General features: G+C 47.4%; 1 protein-coding gene across 5 annotated transcripts in view; it reads left to right on the top strand.

The window, feature by feature from the left end:
* CUNH14orf93 (chromosome unknown C14orf93 homolog) overlaps nucleotides 1-13,992 on the top strand; it is a 20,897-nt gene extending 6,905 nt beyond the window's left edge. For 4 of the 5 annotated variants that reach the window (XM_050126207.1, XM_050126209.1, XM_050126208.1 and 1 more), the window contains exons 3-8: nucleotides 1,048-1,170; nucleotides 4,258-4,575; nucleotides 9,476-9,537; nucleotides 9,694-9,797; nucleotides 12,081-12,193; nucleotides 12,464-13,992. In XM_050126207.1, coding sequence (XP_049982164.1) covers nucleotides 1,048-1,170; nucleotides 4,258-4,575; nucleotides 9,476-9,537; nucleotides 9,694-9,797; nucleotides 12,081-12,193; nucleotides 12,464-12,892 — 1,149 coding nt within the window. In that variant the 3' untranslated portion in view covers nucleotides 12,893-13,992. The remainder of the gene's footprint in view (nucleotides 1-1,047; nucleotides 1,171-4,257; nucleotides 4,576-9,475; nucleotides 9,538-9,693; nucleotides 9,798-12,080; nucleotides 12,194-12,463) is intronic. The other variant, XM_050126210.1, reaches the window with a different exon arrangement.
* The last annotated feature ends 2,973 nt before the right edge of the window (nucleotides 13,993-16,965 follow it).

Below are 16,965 nucleotides of genomic sequence, written 5' to 3'. Positions count from 1 at the left end.
GCCTTTTTTTTTTTTTTTTTTTTTTTTTTTTGGTGCAGGAAGTGACGTGGTGCTTCCCACCTTTTCAAGAGCTCCAACACGACATCTTTTCCACAGCAGTCTCGGCTGCTCCACCAGCTCCGCCTTTCCTGGCGAGAATGCCTGCCATGCACAGACGGCTCATTCATATTTTATCACGGCCTTCATTTTGCCAAGAAGGGCTTCAGAGCAGAGATGAAGTGTGGAGAGGAAGAGGGGCAAGGGTAGAGCGCCTGCCGCGGGGTAGGGGTGGGGGAATAAGGATACTAAAGGCAGGTACAGGGAAGAAGTGGAACTGTTGGGTTTGAAGAAGGAGAAGGAGAAAAAAGTAAGGAAGGAGCATAAAAGAAAGGTAGATCTAAGCCTAGCAGTGGTGGCGCACACCTTTAATCCCAGCACTCTGGAGGCATAGGCAGGTGGATCTTTGTGAGTTGTAGGCCACCCTGGTCTACAATGCGAGTCCCAGGACAGCCAGGAAAATCCTGTCTTATTTATTTATTTATTTATTTATTTATTTATTTGTTTGTTTGTGTATTATGTATACAATATTCTTTCTGTGTGTATGCCTGAAGGCCAGAAGAGGGCACCAGACCTCATTACAGATGGTTGTGAGCCACCATGTGGTTGCTGGGAATTGAACTCAGGACCTTTGGAAGAGCAGGCAATGCTCTTAACCGCTGAGCCATCTCTCCAGCCCCCGGAAAATCCTGTCTTGAAAAACAAAATAAATAAAATAAAAGTAAAGTAAAATTTTTTTTTTTTTGGTTTTTTGAGACAGGGTTTCTCTGTGGCTTTGGAGCCTGTCCTGGCACTAGCTCTGTAGACCAGGCTGGTCTCGAACTCACAGAGATCCGCCTGCCTCTGCCTCCCGAGTGCTGGGATTAAAGGCGTGCGCCACCATCGCCCAGCTAGTAGAGTAAAATAAAAATAGAAAAAAGAAAGGTTGATCTATGTGGGAAGAGGAGGTACTGTTTATTTGATACTGCTGCTGCTGCTGCTGACAGTGACCAACAGGATCTCACTCTCTAGCCCAAGCTGTTCTCAGATTTGGAACAGTTCTTCCACCTCAGCCTCCCAAGTGCTGGCATGACGGGTGGAAGCCAGCGTGCCTGCTTCCAAGAGAGTTTTATCTGGGGGAAGATAGAGCGAAAGGTAGGCAGAATACTGGGGTGGTGGCACACACCTTTAATTGCTTTTCAAGATTTAGTTTTTTAATTTTTAATTACACATGTATGGGGGCAGTGTGGACGTGACTGCAGGCGAGGGGGAGGCCAGGAGAGGGCGGCAGATCTCCTGGAGTTAAGAGTCATAGAAAGTTAACCAGCCCCTCAGTGTGGGTGTTGAGAGCAAACCCAGGTCATAACCACTGAGCCATCTCTCTAGCCCCCTCTAATCCCTTACTTTTTTGTTTGTTTGTTGTTTTTATTTTTTAAGACAGAGTTTCTCTGTGTACTCCTGGCTGTCCTAGCTCTGTAGACCAGACTGGCCTCAAACTCAGATATCCACCTGCCTCTGCCTCCTAAGTGCTGGGATCAAAGGTGTGCGCCACCTCCAACCACCGGCTTAATCGCTTGCTTTTAATACCAGCATCCAGGAGGTAGAGGCAGATGAATTTCTGTGAACTGAAGACCATCAAGATGTACATGGTGAGTTCCAGGTCAACCAGGACCATAGGACCCTGTCTCAAAAAACAAACAAACAAACAAAAACAGAAGACTAGGAACAGAGGACCCTTAGGAACATAGAGGTGGGGTGTGGCAGTGACAGGAGGGTCATCAAGAGTCTGTGGCCAGCCTGGGCCATAGTGAGTTCCAGGCCTGCCTATGTGGAGATACTGTTCCCCCCCCCCCCCAAAAGAAAAATAAAACAAAATAAAGATTAGCTGAGGGGAGTCTGGAGTGACGGCTCAGTGGTTAAGAATGCGTACTGCTTTTCCAAAGGACCTGAGTTCAGTTCCCAGCTTCCTTGTCAGGTGGCTCATAAGAGCCAGCTCCAAGGGGATCCGATGCCTCTGGCCTCCTGAGACCTGCGCATACATGTTCATATCCACACACAGACATGCACACATACACATAATTAAAAATAGTAAAAACATGTCTTTTAAGAAGGTTGGGGCAGCCAGGTGGTGGTGGCACATGCCTTTAATCCCAGCACTCGGGAGGCAGAGGCAGGTGGATCTTTATGAGTTCGAGGCCAGCTTGGTCTACAAGAGCTAGTTTCAGGACAGACTTCAAAGCTACAGAGAAACCTTGTCTCAAAAAAAAAAAAATAAATAATAATAATAATAATAATAATAATAATAAGAAGAAGAAGAAGAAGAAGAAGAAGAAGAAGGAGCAGAGAGTAGAGGAGGATGGAAATCAAGCATATTCTGGGCAGAAAAAAGAAATACACAGCACTGTTTCAGTTTCTCAGTGCTCAGGGGGCATCTGAAGGAAAGCCTGACTACATAGAAGAGCTGCAGAAAGACACTCAGGGAAGAGGAGGAGACCGAAGGATGGCAGAGATCACAGAACAGGGAATTACAGATGCATTACAGTCAACAGCCAGAGGGGAGTCTTCAGCTTTCCCTACTCCCTGTCTGCCCTCTCTCTTCCCTTTTGGCCCCAACACGGTAACAAAAGATCCAAACACACAGGGTGAACGAGAGGGTGGGAAGTCCCAGCCCATCTGCTGACTCTGAGGAACGAGCATCCAGACCTCTCTCCTAGACTAGCCTATCATAGCAACTGGCTGTCGCTCTTCTAAAGGCTTTGCTTTGTAGTCATGGTCTCTGTTCCTCACTCTCCTGCCTGGCCTGGGCCCGAGACAGGAAACGGGAGGACACCCGGGCCAGGCAGTGCTCTGCGCTGGGGATGCTTTCAGGCAGGGAAGGCTTCCAAGCTGACGGGATGGAATTAGCTTTTAGATTTCACAGTCGGGAGAGCAGCTCACGGGTCTGTAAATCTCAGCTGCCTCCTCCGCGTCTTTCTGTACGTGTGTGGTTCCCCCACTCTCACTGTTTTGTTTTCTTGGCTGCAAAAATCCCCGGTCCTCTCCTTCTCCCCGCCTGCTCCTGCCCTCCTTTTCCTTGCCCTGTGTGTCCTTCACTGCACAGGCTTCAGCAGGATGTTAAGGCTGAGACTGTGGGGTGTGGCCTGGTCCAGACCAGCCCCTCCGTGGAGCTAGAGGGTGGGTGGGGGGGTGTCTGTTGTGTGTGTGACATCCCCTCTAGGGGTTCTTCACTTTGGGGTTCCCTGCTTTGCTCTCATCTTTTCTCTCATTTCCCCTTTTTATTGTAGTTACTGTTCAGTTTTCTTGTTCCTGTCCTCACTCCCCGTACTTTCAGACAGAGCGCTTAGCTAGATAAATTTCTTTTGTTGTTTGTTTTGTTTTCTGAGACAGGGTTTCTCTGGATAGCCCTGGCTCTTCTGGAACTGCTCTGTAGCCCAGACTGGCCCTGTACTACTCAGAGATCCACCTGCCTCTGCAGCCTGAGTGCTGGGATTAAGGTAAAGGCATGCGCCACCATTGCCCCCAAGATACATTTCTTTTTTTTTTTAAATATTTATTTATTATGTATACAATATTCTGTCTGTGTGTATGTCTGCAGTCCAGAAGAGGGCGCCAGATCTCATTACAGATGGTTGTGAGCCACCATGTGGTTGCTGGGAATTGAACTCAGAACCTTTGGAAGAGCAGACAATGCTCTTAACCGCTGAGCCATCTCTCCAGCCCCCCAAGATACATTTCTTATACTCAAGAATATGCCATAAGTAACTGTTCACAGAGAAGGTCAAAGCATGCCTCGTTCACGGAAGCTGTTTTGTGATAACAACCCAACAGTACAGGTCCTGTTCACATGAGAACAATCAGCCCAGGGCTGGAGAAATGATTCAGGAGCCAAGAGCACTGGCTGCCCTTCCAGAGGACCCAGGTTCAAGTCCTTAGCACCCACATGGTGATTCACAGCCGTCTGTAACTCCAGTTCCAGGACTCCAACACCCTCTTCTGGCCTCCACAGGCACTGGATATATGTGGTGCACAGACATACATGCAGGCAAAACACCCAACACGAGGAAAGGAATGATTTGCCGACTTGCCTGGTGTTCTCATAGACTCCAGGGAAATAAGCCGTCGACATGACAGATGGCTGACCTGGCCTCCCCCTCTACTTTGTGCACTACTCTTGGCCGAGAATGGTGGTTAAGCAGGTCCCCCTCTGCCTGGCTGTTAATAGACTGTTCTTCTTGTTCTTAGATGGCGGACGATTATGTAGCCTCTGAGGGTGCAATACAACGAGTGTTGGTCCCTGCTTACGCCAAACAGCTTTCACCAGCCACACAGCTGGCTATCCAGAGGGCATCCTCAGAGACAGGAGCAGAAAATGGAGCCAAGCTCCCAGGAACCCGTCCCGAGGACATGCTTGGTTCAGCAGCACTGGACAACGCCCTGGAAGAGTCGGGCCCGGGCAGCACTGGGGAATTGAGCCGTTCTATGGGATTTATCAGCTCCCCATGCAGGATCCGTGGGACTGGGCAGAAAAACTCCAGGCGCAAGCGTGATCTGGTGCTCTCCGTAAGTGAGCTCAGTTTCAATCATTTTTTTCTTGAGTTTGAAAGAGTGGGTTGACTTTAAGCCTCCAAATAGAATGAATAGTGTCCTAAATCCTACTGGAATGGGGAGGATTAAAAAAGACATTATTCTATAACCTTGAGCATGGCAGAGCCTTTTCCATTGCCTCGTCTTTTAGGCTTGTCTAGATAGAATGGTGTCTCCTCTTTAAAGAGAAAAGAATTATCTCTCTAGTGTTCTGATAGTCCTGATGGGAAGATCTTAAAGGATTGAGCAGACTGACCACCAAAGGGTCACATTTTAGCCTGTGTGCAGGGTAAGTGATGAGGGACATCTGTGGGATAGCTAGCTTGTCCTGAAGCAGTGACAAGCCCCACAGAGGCACTGAGCCACCAAGCTTAGGGCCGTCTGCCCAGCACAGAGCTCTTGGCAGGGAGAAGGGACTGGCTAGGAAGACTGCCTGCCATCTTGTTGGAGAGGCCGAGAGGCCCATGAAGAACTAACTGGTGGGGCGGTGGTTCTCAGCCAGGGGGAGCTGCCCTCCAGGGACACTTTTTAGACTGTTATCGCCGGTCGGTAGGCAAAGGAACAATGCTTATATCCAATGGGTAGACGCCAGGTACTCTACGGCATGTTCCACAGTGTACCTTTCAGCTCAACATGCCAATAGTGTAGAGGCTGGGAGACCTCTTCTGCATGAATATAGTCTCTTGGATCAACTGTGAGCACAAGAGCTTTGTAGGGCTTGGGGGCTTTGTTTTGTTTGTTTGAAACAGGATCCTGTGACACTCATAGTTGCCTCAAAGTCACTACACACAGTTGAGGCTAGCCTTGAACTCCCAAGTCCTGGCTGGAATTATAAACATATACACCTCTCTGTTCACCACACTCTGAGTTTATTTTCTTATTTATTTAGAAGCAGTTTGTTAAGTATTAATCAATTAATAAGAGGTAGGGGCTCATTACATTAGCCCTAATTGACCTGTAACTCGCTCTGTACACCAGGCTGGCCTCAAACTCAGAGATCTACCTGCCTCTGCCTCCCTAGTGCTGGGATTAAAGGTGTGAGCCACTGCCACCTGTCAAAACTGGATCTTAATATAGATTCTTAATGTTTTTCAATTGTATCTGTATGTATGTGAGTGTATACCACATGTGTGCAGGAATCATCAGAGGCCGGAAGGTGGTATATTCCCTGGAGCCAGAGGTATATGCTGTTGTGAGTATCCCAGTGTGAGTGTGGGAACTGAACCTGGGTCCTCTGGAAGAGCAGCAAGGGGTTTTAACTACTGAGCCTTATCTCCAGCCCTTCTTAATGCATTAAAAAAAAAAAAAGGAGGACTGGAGAGATGGCTCAGAGGTTAAGAGCACTGGCTGTTCTTCCAGAGGTCCTGAGTTCAATTCCCAGCAACCACATGGGGGCTGACAACTGTCTATAATGAGGTCTGATGCCCTCTTCTGGCCTGCAGGCATACATGCAGACAGAACATTGTATAAAAAAGGAAAGAAGGCAGGCGGCGGTGGTGTATGCCTTTAATCCCAGCACTCAGGAGGCAGAGGCAGGTGGATCTCTGTGAGTTCGAGGCCAGCCTGGTCTACAAGAGCTAGTTCCAGGACAGGGTCCAAAGCTACAGAGAAATCCTGTCTCAAAAAACAAACAAACAAAAAGATTTATTTTTATGTGCATGCATGTGTGCATTGCATGTGTGTATACATGCTCTATGTGTGTTTAAGTATTCTCAGAGGGCAATAGAGGATATCAGATTCCTTAGAGCCACAGTTTGAGGCAGTTGTGAGTCACCTGACATGGATGCTGGGAACTGAACTTGTTCCTCTGGAAAAGCAGCAAGCTCTTTAGTTTAGGTTTTAAGTACTAGTGTTGAGAGAAAGGAAGGTACTCAGGAAGACACACTTGGAGAACTCCTGTAATCCCAGCCCTTGGGAAGCCAGGGCAGGAGAATACCAAGTCCGAAACCAGCCCAGGCTGCAAGGTTAGTTTGCAGCCAGCCCTGGCACAATAGTAAGGAAGGCTATTTCAGAAAAAGAAAGGAAAACAAATTATTGAGCAAGACTCCTGGCTTGCAAGGGAAGAATGGTTATAGGGCCTTACAGAGGTAATCTTGAGCTCTGGAAAGGGCCCAAAAGCTCACTGATCTGTTGGGATGCCTGTGGATGCTGCAGGGAACCCTGTGGACCCCAAGGACCAGACCAGTATCCTTGACTCTTTGGAATGGTGCGGATGCCAGCCACCCTAGGGGAAGACTATTTTTAGCTCACTCAGGAGATAGATGAGCCAGGAGCCTTTACAGTCTTAACACCTACTGTCTCTACTGTCTAGAGTACTTTCCCTTTGTACTTCAAGCCTGGTTGGATTTTTTTTACCACCTGATCTCTTCCAACCTCCTTGTCTTAAAAGATAGGTAACTCCTTTCTTTCTTTGAGAAGTCACACTTCTCACTTTCTATGAAATTGTTCACCGATTCCTTTGTGACTGCTTACATTTGGACTTCAGTTTTTAAAAGATTTCTTTCTTTTATTTTTTCCTTTGATTTTTCAAGACAGAGTCTATTTGTGAAACAGTCCTAGCTGTCCTGGAACCAGACTGGTCTCGAACTCACAGATATCCGACTGCCTCTGCCTCCCAAGTGCTGGGATTAAAGGCATGCGCCACTACCGCCCGGCAACCACACCCCTTTTTTCAAGATTAATTTTTTTTAAGATTTATTTATTGATTATGTTTTTTTAAAAATATTTATTTATTTATTATGTATACAATATCCTGTCTGTGTATATGTCTGCAGGCCAGAAGAGGGCATCAGACCTCATTACAGATGGTTGTGAGCCACTATATGGTTGCCGGGAATTGAACTCAGGACCTTGGGAAGAGCAGGCAATGCTCTTAACCACTGAGCCATCTCTCCAGCCCCCTATTTATTGATTATGTATACAACATTCTGCCTCCATGTATGGCCACACACCAGAGGAGGGCGCCAGATCTCATTACAGATGGTTGTAAGCCACCATGTGGTTGCTGGGAATTGAACTCAGGAACTCTGGAAGAGCAGTCAGTGCTCTTAACCACTGAGCCATTTCTCCAGCCTCCAATAAAACTCTTTAACTAAAAATGTTCATTTGAGGGTCAGGCACATCTTTAATCCCAGCACTCAGGAGGCAGAGGCAGGCAGATCTCTGTGAGTTTGAGACCGTACAGAGTGAGTTCCAGGACAGCCAGGGATATATATGTAGAGAGATCCTGTCTCAAAAAAGCAAAACAAAAATATGCCATAGGACTCACTGTGGTCGTGCGAGGGAAACAGAGGTGAGTGGATGTCTATGAGTTTGGGCCTAGACAAGACTACATAGATAGTTCCAAGCCAACCAGGGCTACGTAATCAGATCCTGCTCCCCACCCCCCCCAAAATGTTCAGTTAGAGTAACTGGCTCAGAAAGGAGACAGACGGCTGGGAGACAGCCCAGGGTTATGGAGCGTGTGGGTTGGATTCCTACTACCCACATGGCTCACAACCATCTATAACCATAGATCCAGGAGATCTTTTCTCTCTTCTGACCTCTGTGGGCTCCTGCATACGTGTAATGCACATACGTATACTCAGGCACATACACACAAACGTACAATTAAGTCAAGTCATAAATTTTTTGAAAGCAAGGGAATAGATGTGTATGAGGAAAACTAACAGCTGCTGGGTGCCATGGGAGGAAGGAAGTGCTGGCTGTCTCCAGGGTACTTTCCAGTTTCCATTTCTCTTGTTTTCAAGACTCATGTGTGCACTTCCCAGACTTGTGAGAATTTTTAATTGTCTTTCCAGACTGTCCTGAAACTTGCCCTGAGGACCAGGTTGGCCTCAAACTCAGATAGTCACCTGCCTCTGCCTTCTGAATAGTGAGGTTAGGAGAGATGGCTGGGTGGTTAAGAGCACTAACTGCTCCTCCAATGGTTCTGAGTTCAATTCCCAGAAACCACATGGTGGCTCACAGCCATCTGGAATGAGATCTGGTGCCCTCTTCTGGCCTGCAGGCATACATGCAGACAGAACACTATACATAATAAATAAATCTTAAAAAAAAAAAAAAAGGCATGTGCCAACACACATGACTACTGGGTCATCAACTTTAATAGATAATTTCAGAATACACTTATACTCAAAGAAACACAGATTATAGAGATGTGGTGGTACATCTATAACCCCAGCATTCAGGTAACAAAGGCACAAAGAGCTGGAGTTTAGGACCACACAGGAAATTTGAAGTCAGCTTGGGGTATGTGACACTTTGGTTAAAAAGAAAAGCTAAAATTATACAGCCTTAGATAGCTCTTTGGTCAAGAAAGGACATATTAAAAAATAGTGCTGTGGCAGTTAGAACGTGTTCGGTTTCCACAATCTCACAGGGAGTCACTATTAAGAGGTGTGGCTTTGTTAAAGTGGGTGTGGCCTTGTTGGAGGAAGTCCATCATTGTTGGGGCCGGCTTTGAGGTTTCCTAGTTGACTTCCTGTTGCCTTCTGATCAAGGTGTCACCAAAACCATGTCTGCCATGCTCCCACCACAATTCAAAGTCGCCATGATCCTGGTGTCTCTTCACTGCAATAAAAACTTAACCAAGACAAGTGCCTAGAAGCCGGGTGGTGGTGGCACGTGCCTTTAATCTTATCACTTGGGAGGCAGAGGCAGGCAGATATCTGTGAGTTTGAGGCCAGCCTGATCTACAAAGTGGGTTCCAAAACAAACAAACAAACAAACCCAAAAACCAATGGTGCCTAGGAACTAGAAATGGTGTGATTGGGACAGAGAAGAACCCACACACGGGAACAATGCTTTTTTACCCAAGGCACCAGAGGAAAGTTTCCCTGTCTACTCCTGACCTGATTCTTTCTCCCTCCCCTAGAAACTGGTCCACAATGTGCATAACCACATCACCAACGACAAGAGATTCAACGGATCTGAAAGGTACGGGCTCTCGAGGACAAACAGCTCACCGGGTGCTGTGCTGAGAGGGAAGTGGGCTTGGGGGTGGCAACAAAGCTTATCAGTCCAGGTGTGTCTGGTTCCTCTGGCTCCTCAAAACTTGTCTGCCTTTTTTTTTTTTTTCCTCCTCTGTGACAGCATTAAGTCGTCTTGGAATATTTCAGTAGTGAAATTCCTTTTGGAAAAGCTGAAGCAGGAGCTGATGAGCAGTCCCCACAATTACACAGATAAGGAGCTGAAAGGTAGGGGCTCCGCCTTCCCTCTGCGCATGCTCTCTGCTTGCCCCTTCTACTCCCCGGCTCTTTCTGGGAGGGAGGAGGCACGGGGATGGTTGAGATGGCAGCTAATTATGGTGCCTCACGCCTGTGATCCCAGGGTTGGAGACGGAGGCAAGGGGACCTCTTCAAGTTCAAGGCCAATCTAGGCTATATACAGAGTTCTAGGCCAGCTTGAACTATGAAAAAATTGAAGGAAGGGAGGAAGGAAGGGAGGAAGGAAGGAAGAGAAAATAGTGCTTGTGCATTTAAAAACCTTATTGTTAATGTTCTCATCTAGAATTTATTAAGGATTACTTCAAATTGCCTTCTTCCCCTACTCAGTTTGGAATGATAATACTAAAAGGACTAGAGTTCTCTTACACATTGTGCTTCCATAAGGACTGAATGAATATGAGGTCAGGACTCAGGCTATTATTATCATTATTCTTAGAGCAGGGTCTCACTCTGTCACCTGCTGTCCTAGAACTGTTATGTAGACCAGGCTGGCTTTGAACTCACAGAGACCCACCTCCTAAGTACTGGGATTAAAGGCGTGCTGGCTTTGTTGTTGTTGTTTGAATTTATATTTCTTTGTTTTATGCTGCATGTGTTTGCACATCTGAGTGTGTGCATGCGTATCTCTGTGTGCACAAGCCTGCTGAGGTCAGGAGGCACTGGATGCCCAGGAACCGAAAGGACAGATGGCTGTGACCTGTTGCGTGGATGCTGGGAAATCAAATCCAGTCCTCTGGAAGACTAGCCCGTTCTCCTAACTGCTGAGCCATCTCTCCAGCCCCACTCCTTTAAGAAAACATATTACAATGCCAGGCAGTGGTGGCACACGCCTTTAATCCCCACACTTGGGAGGCAGGCCAGCCTGGTCTACAGAGCGAGTTCCAGGACACCCAGGGCAGTTACAGAGAAACCCTGACTTAAAAATAAAAATAAAAAAAAAAAAAAACAGGGGCTGGAGAGATGGCTCAGAGGTTAAGAGCACTGTCTGCTCTTCCAAAGGTCCTGAGTTCAATTCCCAGCAACCACATGGTGGCTCACAACCATCTGTAATGAGGTCTGGTGCCCTCTTCTGGCCTGCAGGCATACATGCAGACAGAATACTGTATACTTAATAAATAAATAACTCATTGATCCATTTAAAAAAATAAAAAAAATAAAAAAACAAAACAAAAAAAGCAAAACAAAAAGTATTACATGTATGTATTTAGTCTGTATGTTATGTGTGCATACAAATGCCCTTGTGTAACCATCCACCACAGTGCGCATGTATAACTCAGAGGACAACTTGTGGTAGCTGATTTGTGCTTCCAGGGATGGCCCAGGATCATCAGGATGTCCCTGGGTACTATGTCCTGGGAGAGATTGCTTAGTGGTTGAGCACTCACTGTTCTTCCAGAGGACATGGGTTCAATTTCCAGCACCCACATGGCAGCTCACAGCAGTCTGTAACTCCAGTTCCAGGGGGATCTGATCCCCTTTCTGGCTTCCGAGGGCACTGTACACATGTGGTACACAGATACACATGCAGGCAAAACACCCATACACATAAAATTAAATCTTGAAAATAAAAAACCACTATGCTCTAAGTTTTCTGCTTTGCTTCCTCTCTGTCACCTGTCCCTGCGGCAGCTGCAGGGCAGTACTGAGGTTCGTTGGCAGGAGAGCAGTAGACTTGATGCGCAGAGGCAGTTGGAGTCGTCTCTTTGCGGTGAGGGATATTTGGGAGGAGTTAGTATTGGAGATGAAGGTGGGCAAAGGACACTGAATCCAAGGGGACTGAAAGCCCGGCCTGCCAAATGGTGATTCTAACCTTCCCCTCGGGAGCAGTGTGGGGGCTAGGACCCCTGCTGCTGCTGCTGCTGCTGCTGCTGCTGCTGCTGCTGCTGCTGCTGCTTCTTCTTCTTCTTCTTCTTCTTCTTCTTCTTCTTCTTCTTCTTCTTCTTCTTCTTCTTCTCCTTCTCCTTCTCCTTCTCCTTCTCCTTCTCCTTCTCCTTCTCCTCCTCCTCCTCCTCCTCCTCCTCCTCCTCCTTCCTCCTCCTTCTTTTTCTTTTTTGTTTTTTGTTTGTTTTGTTTTTGTTTTTTGAGACAGTATTTCTCTAGCTTTGGAGCCTGTTCTGGAACTCACTTTCTAGACCAGGCTGGCCTTGAACTCACAGAGATCTGCCTGCCTTTGCCTCCCAAGTACTGGAATTAAAGGCATTTGCCATCTCTGCCTGGCTGAAGGTCCTGCTTCTTGTTGTCTCATTCTCCCAGGAGCCTGTGTGGCCTACTTCCTTACTAAAAGGCGAGAGTACCGCAACTCTCTCAATCCTTTCAAAGGCCTAAAGGAAAAAGAGGAGAAGAAACTTCGAAGTCGCCGATACCGGGTAGGTTTCTAGGCCTTCTTTTTGAGATTTAAAACCCTAGCCTAGATACCAACAAACTGTAATGTGAAGAGTATCCCAGAGAAGCTGAAAATACAGTTGACAGACTGGAGGGCAGACAGACAGACAGATGGAGGGTGAGCTAGCACAGAGATCTGACTTGAGGACTGGGTACATTTAGACACAGATTTTACATGTCCTCCCAACCTAAACTCTTCCTACAAACCCACAGTCTATTTCTCTTCCTAATCTCTGCTCTGGGTCTTACCGTAGCTTTTTGCCAACCGATCCAGCATCATGAGGCATTTCGGCCCCGAGGACCAACAGCTGTGGAAGGCTGTGACAGAAGAGCTGATGTCCGACGAGGAGGACAGTCTCAGTGAGCCAGGTGTGTGGGTGGCCCGCTCGCCCCGCTTCAGGGCCCAGCGCCTCACAGAGCTCTGCTACCATCTGGATGCCAACTCGAAGCATGGCACCAAAGCCAACCGTGTCTATGGGCCTCCCTCAGACAGACTGCCTTCCGTGGAAGCCCAGCTCCTTCCACCCGAACTTTACAATCCCAACTTCCAAGAAGAGGAAGGAGGCGGAGGCAACGAGAAAGGACCTGTCTCTCCATCCTTTGACCAGCCTCACAAGACCTCCTGTCCTGATTTGAACTCATTCATTGAAATCAAGGTGGAAAAGGATGAATACAGTCTCTAACAAGGGTGCCTCTGGCTCCTGTCACTCTCCACAAACCAGAAACGGGTGGCTCAGAAAAATGAGGTGCCTCCTGCAGTCAGAAAAAGCAAATCTGCTTCTCTTAACATAGTGTCTACTTGAAGTGGAAGCCGGAGACTCTAGTGAGAGGACAGAATTCACGTGGAAGGCAGGGAAGAGGCCCCGCCCCTCCGCACCAATGGCAAGCCCGGAAATGCTTTTTCCTTAAGTATAAACAGTGCCTCAGAGGAGCCTGGGATGGGAAAGGGGAATGGGCCAAAGAAACATGAGGCCTTGATACATGTCCCGATCTCTGATTTTGTTTGCTCCCCTTTTACCCTTCATCTTCCATCCCCTCCCTCCCCCTTCTTTGTACCTACAGCTCAGGAGAAACACTGCAGGTCCTGTACTGACCTGGAAGCAGAACAGACCAGCCAGGGTGATACTGCCCCCTGGTGGGAGGTTTCAGTCATGGGCTTTCTCTTCTGAGCAAGGGAATATGGGCTTACTGCTATTTGGAATTAGGGTCTAGATGTGATAGTTATTGTTTGAATTTTTTAAATGATAGTTATTATTTGTTGGATTATGTGAGAAAATTTTATTATTCCCATATTACATGTGATAAAATTAAAACTTAAACATTTCTCTTGTTGCTGGGCATAGTGACTCATATTTAGAATCCCAGCATTTAGGAAGCTGAAACTGGAGGACCGCTGTGAGTCCAAGGCCAGCTTGGCTAGCCTGGGCTTCAGAGTGAAACCCTGTCTCAAAAAAAGGAAAAAAACAAGCCCAAGCCAAGCAGTGGTGGTGTATGCCTCTAATCCAGCACTCAGGACGCAGAGGCAGGCAGGTCTCTGTGAGTTCCAGGCCAGCCTGGTCTATGTAGTGACAGTGAGACCCTCTCTCAACAAAAACAAGAACAACACAAGGAAACAAGCAAAAATCCACTCCCATGTCTCGCTGACAGCTTCTCTTCCATTCTTGTGATCAAGCACACACTGTTTTGTAGCTATTTCTCAGTCTTGGCGGCCACGCTGTATTTTGAGGAAGGTGTACGCACATGCATTACAAATGGATTAAGAAGTAAAATGGCTTTAAACTCATTTTGTCATGCAGCAAATACTAAAACTGATTGAGATCGTCTATGCTTATAATTCCAGCAAGAGGGAGGCTGAGGCAGGAGGCTCAAAAGTTGGAGGACACTCTGTCTCCAGGAAAAACAAAACAAAACCAAACAAAAACCAACCAACCAGAGATGGACCCTGGGGAGATAAAGGGAATGGTATCAGGAGACCAAGGTTTTCTCAGTTACATAGCCAATTCGAGGCCATCATGGGCTCTATGGGACCCTGTCTCCAAAGAGCAAAAGCCACAGCTGGTTCCTTACTAGGTGTCATATACTGTGTTAGGGCCTTGGACACAAAGTTGCTGGGTTCAGATCGTTAGGTTTCATTGTACAGTGAGGAAGCTAGGCAACAGGATAGGCAGGTAAAAACCTCTGATAAGGGTGGTCACAGAGGAGGGCGGAGGACGCCAGTGGTGTACAGCTGGGTGGCTAAGGCACTTTAGCAGTTGAGGATGGCCTCTCAGACAGTGCTGTTTAAAGGCCTGAAAGAGGGGAGGCATTAATAAGGACAGGGGCAAAGGCCAGGAGAACAAGCTAAACAGATCAGTACAAAAGTCCAGAGGCCAGCCTGGTCTACAGAGCTAGTTCCAGGACAGGCTCCAAAGCCACAGAGAAACCTTGTCTCGAAAAACCAAAAAAAAAAAAAAAAAGTCCAGAGGCAGGAGTGAGTGCAGGCAACGGTTCCTTCTTCTGCAGAGGGTTTGAGGAGGGCACCATGCTGAGCCAAGAGTCTGGAGAGCTTATGCTGTCTATAGACATAGACAGCTGAGGGGGCAGTGAGAACTCACCGAGCCTCCTGCTTCTCCTCTCAGGTCACCTCGCTGGTTTTACATGGTGTTGTGCGTCAAACCCAGGGCCTCCTGCAGGCTACGCAAATACTTCCCCAAATAAGCCATATCCCCAGCCCCAGCTGGAAAGTTTTAAAGTCAGGAAGTGAGAGGATCATTTCTGTGTGTAAGAATCACATGGCCTCAGGGTAGCGCATGGCTGGAGGAAGCCAGCCTTTACGGTAGCCTGGCTGTAAAGGTGGTGGCGGCCACAACTGAGATGTTTAGGAAGCAGAGTCCATCCGACGTGACTTACAGGACTGGGTCAGGTTTGAGGTCGAGAAGGAAGAGATGGCTCAGTATTTGGCACCGGCTGCTCTTCCAGACAACCCAGGTTCATTTTCCAGCATCCACATGGTAACTCATAACCACCTGTCCCTCCAGTTTCAAAGGATCCAATGTCTTCTGGCCTCCTTGGGCACCAGGCATGCACAAGGTGTACAGATATACACATTAAATAAAACAATAGAAGGAGAGGTGCGGTGCGGAATGAGGTTAAGCTTAGGTTCTAAGTTAGGCAGCCAAGCAGTTTAAGGCTCTTGCTCAGCAGGAGCTTTGAGAGTGATTGCAGGCAGCCAGAAGAGGCCGCAGGTTAACAAAAATATTGGGTGCTTTTGAGGCTGCCAAGTAGAGGCATTAGCATGAATGTGGGGTGATTGTCATTGGCTTGTTTTTGTGGTACAGGAGGTTGACTTTCGGACCAAGTACAAAGTAAGCACTAATTGCACCACTGAGTTATACCCTCAGCACTCGCTTTACTTTTTTTTTTTTTTTTTAGTTTTTCGAGACAGGGTTTCTCCGTATAATAGTCCTAGCTATTTATTTATTTTTAAATTTATGTATTTATTTGTTATGTATACGATATTCTGTCTGTCTGTATGTCTGCAGGCCAGAAGAGGGCATCAGACCTCATTACAGATGGTTGTGAGCCACCATGTGGTTGCCGGGAATTGAACTCAGGACCTTTGGAAGAGCAGGCAATGCTCTTAACCACTGAGCCATCTCTCCAGCCCCCTGGAGCTAGCTCTTATAGACCAGGCTGGCCTCAAACTCACAGGGATTCACCTGCCTCTGCCTCCCGAGTGCTGGGATTAAAGGCATGCACCACCACCACCCGGCTTCTCTCTTTACTTTTTACTTTTAGATGAGGTCTCATTATATGGCTTGGGCAAGTCTTGACCTTATGACCCTCTTGACACAGGGTCCACCTGGCTAGTTATTTGAGTTTTTAGTTTGGGTTAAGAAGCCATCTGAATATGTAGTTTTGGAGCTGGGAGAAAGTTTACAGAAGTCAGGCCTGGTGGCACATGCTTGTAATCCTAGCACTCAGGTAGCAGAGGCAGGAGGATTTAGTGTTGAAGATAGCTTGCAACAACCAAATCCTGAATCAGAAACAAAGGGCCCTGTGGATGACTTACTGGCTCCGCTGCCAAGCCGGAGAACAGGAAGACCTTCATGACAGCAAGAGAGCTGTCGATGTCCTTCACCTGAGCACCAAAACAAGATTGCACATGCGCGCTCCAACACCAGTTCGGACCACAGGGTGACCTCCCGAGGTCATGAGCACTACTGGGCCATACCCCACCAGGACACCTCACTGTCCTTTTTCTAGTTTCTGCTTCCTGTTATCCCCATGAACAGCCCCCCCCCCCCCCCCCCCCCATTACCTTTGAGTGGGTCTTTTTAGGAGCTTCAAAACTCTTCCTAAGACTCGCTCTTTTGGGGGCTAAAGAGATGGCTCTGGGATTAAAAACACTGGTTGTTCTTGCAGAGGTCCTGAGTTCCCAGCAACCACGTGGTGGCTTGCAACCATCTATAGTGGGATCTGATGCCTTTCCTTGCATAAAGGCGTACATGCAGATAGTGCACTCATATACATAAATAGATAAATATTTATATAAATAAATGAATTCCTCTTTCACCAGGGGTGACTTTAATCAGCACTTGGGAGGCAGAGACAGGAAAACCTTAGTGGGTTGAGGCAGCCTGGTCTACATATCATTTCATAGAGAGATGGCTTAGTGATGGCTCAGTGGTTATGAGCTCTGGCTGCTCTTCCCAAGGACCCAGGTTCAATTCCCAGCATCCAAATGGCTCACAGCTGTCTGTCACTCCAGTTGCAG

Source organism: Alexandromys fortis, unplaced genomic scaffold, assembly GCF_014885135.2.
Source record: "Alexandromys fortis isolate MF-2015 unplaced genomic scaffold, M_Fortis_MF-2015_v1.1 scaffold_258, whole genome shotgun sequence".
NCBI lineage: Eukaryota > Metazoa > Chordata > Mammalia > Rodentia > Cricetidae > Alexandromys > Alexandromys fortis.
Note: the sequence above shows the minus strand (reverse complement) of the source record. Positions and strands in the feature narration are given on the sequence as shown.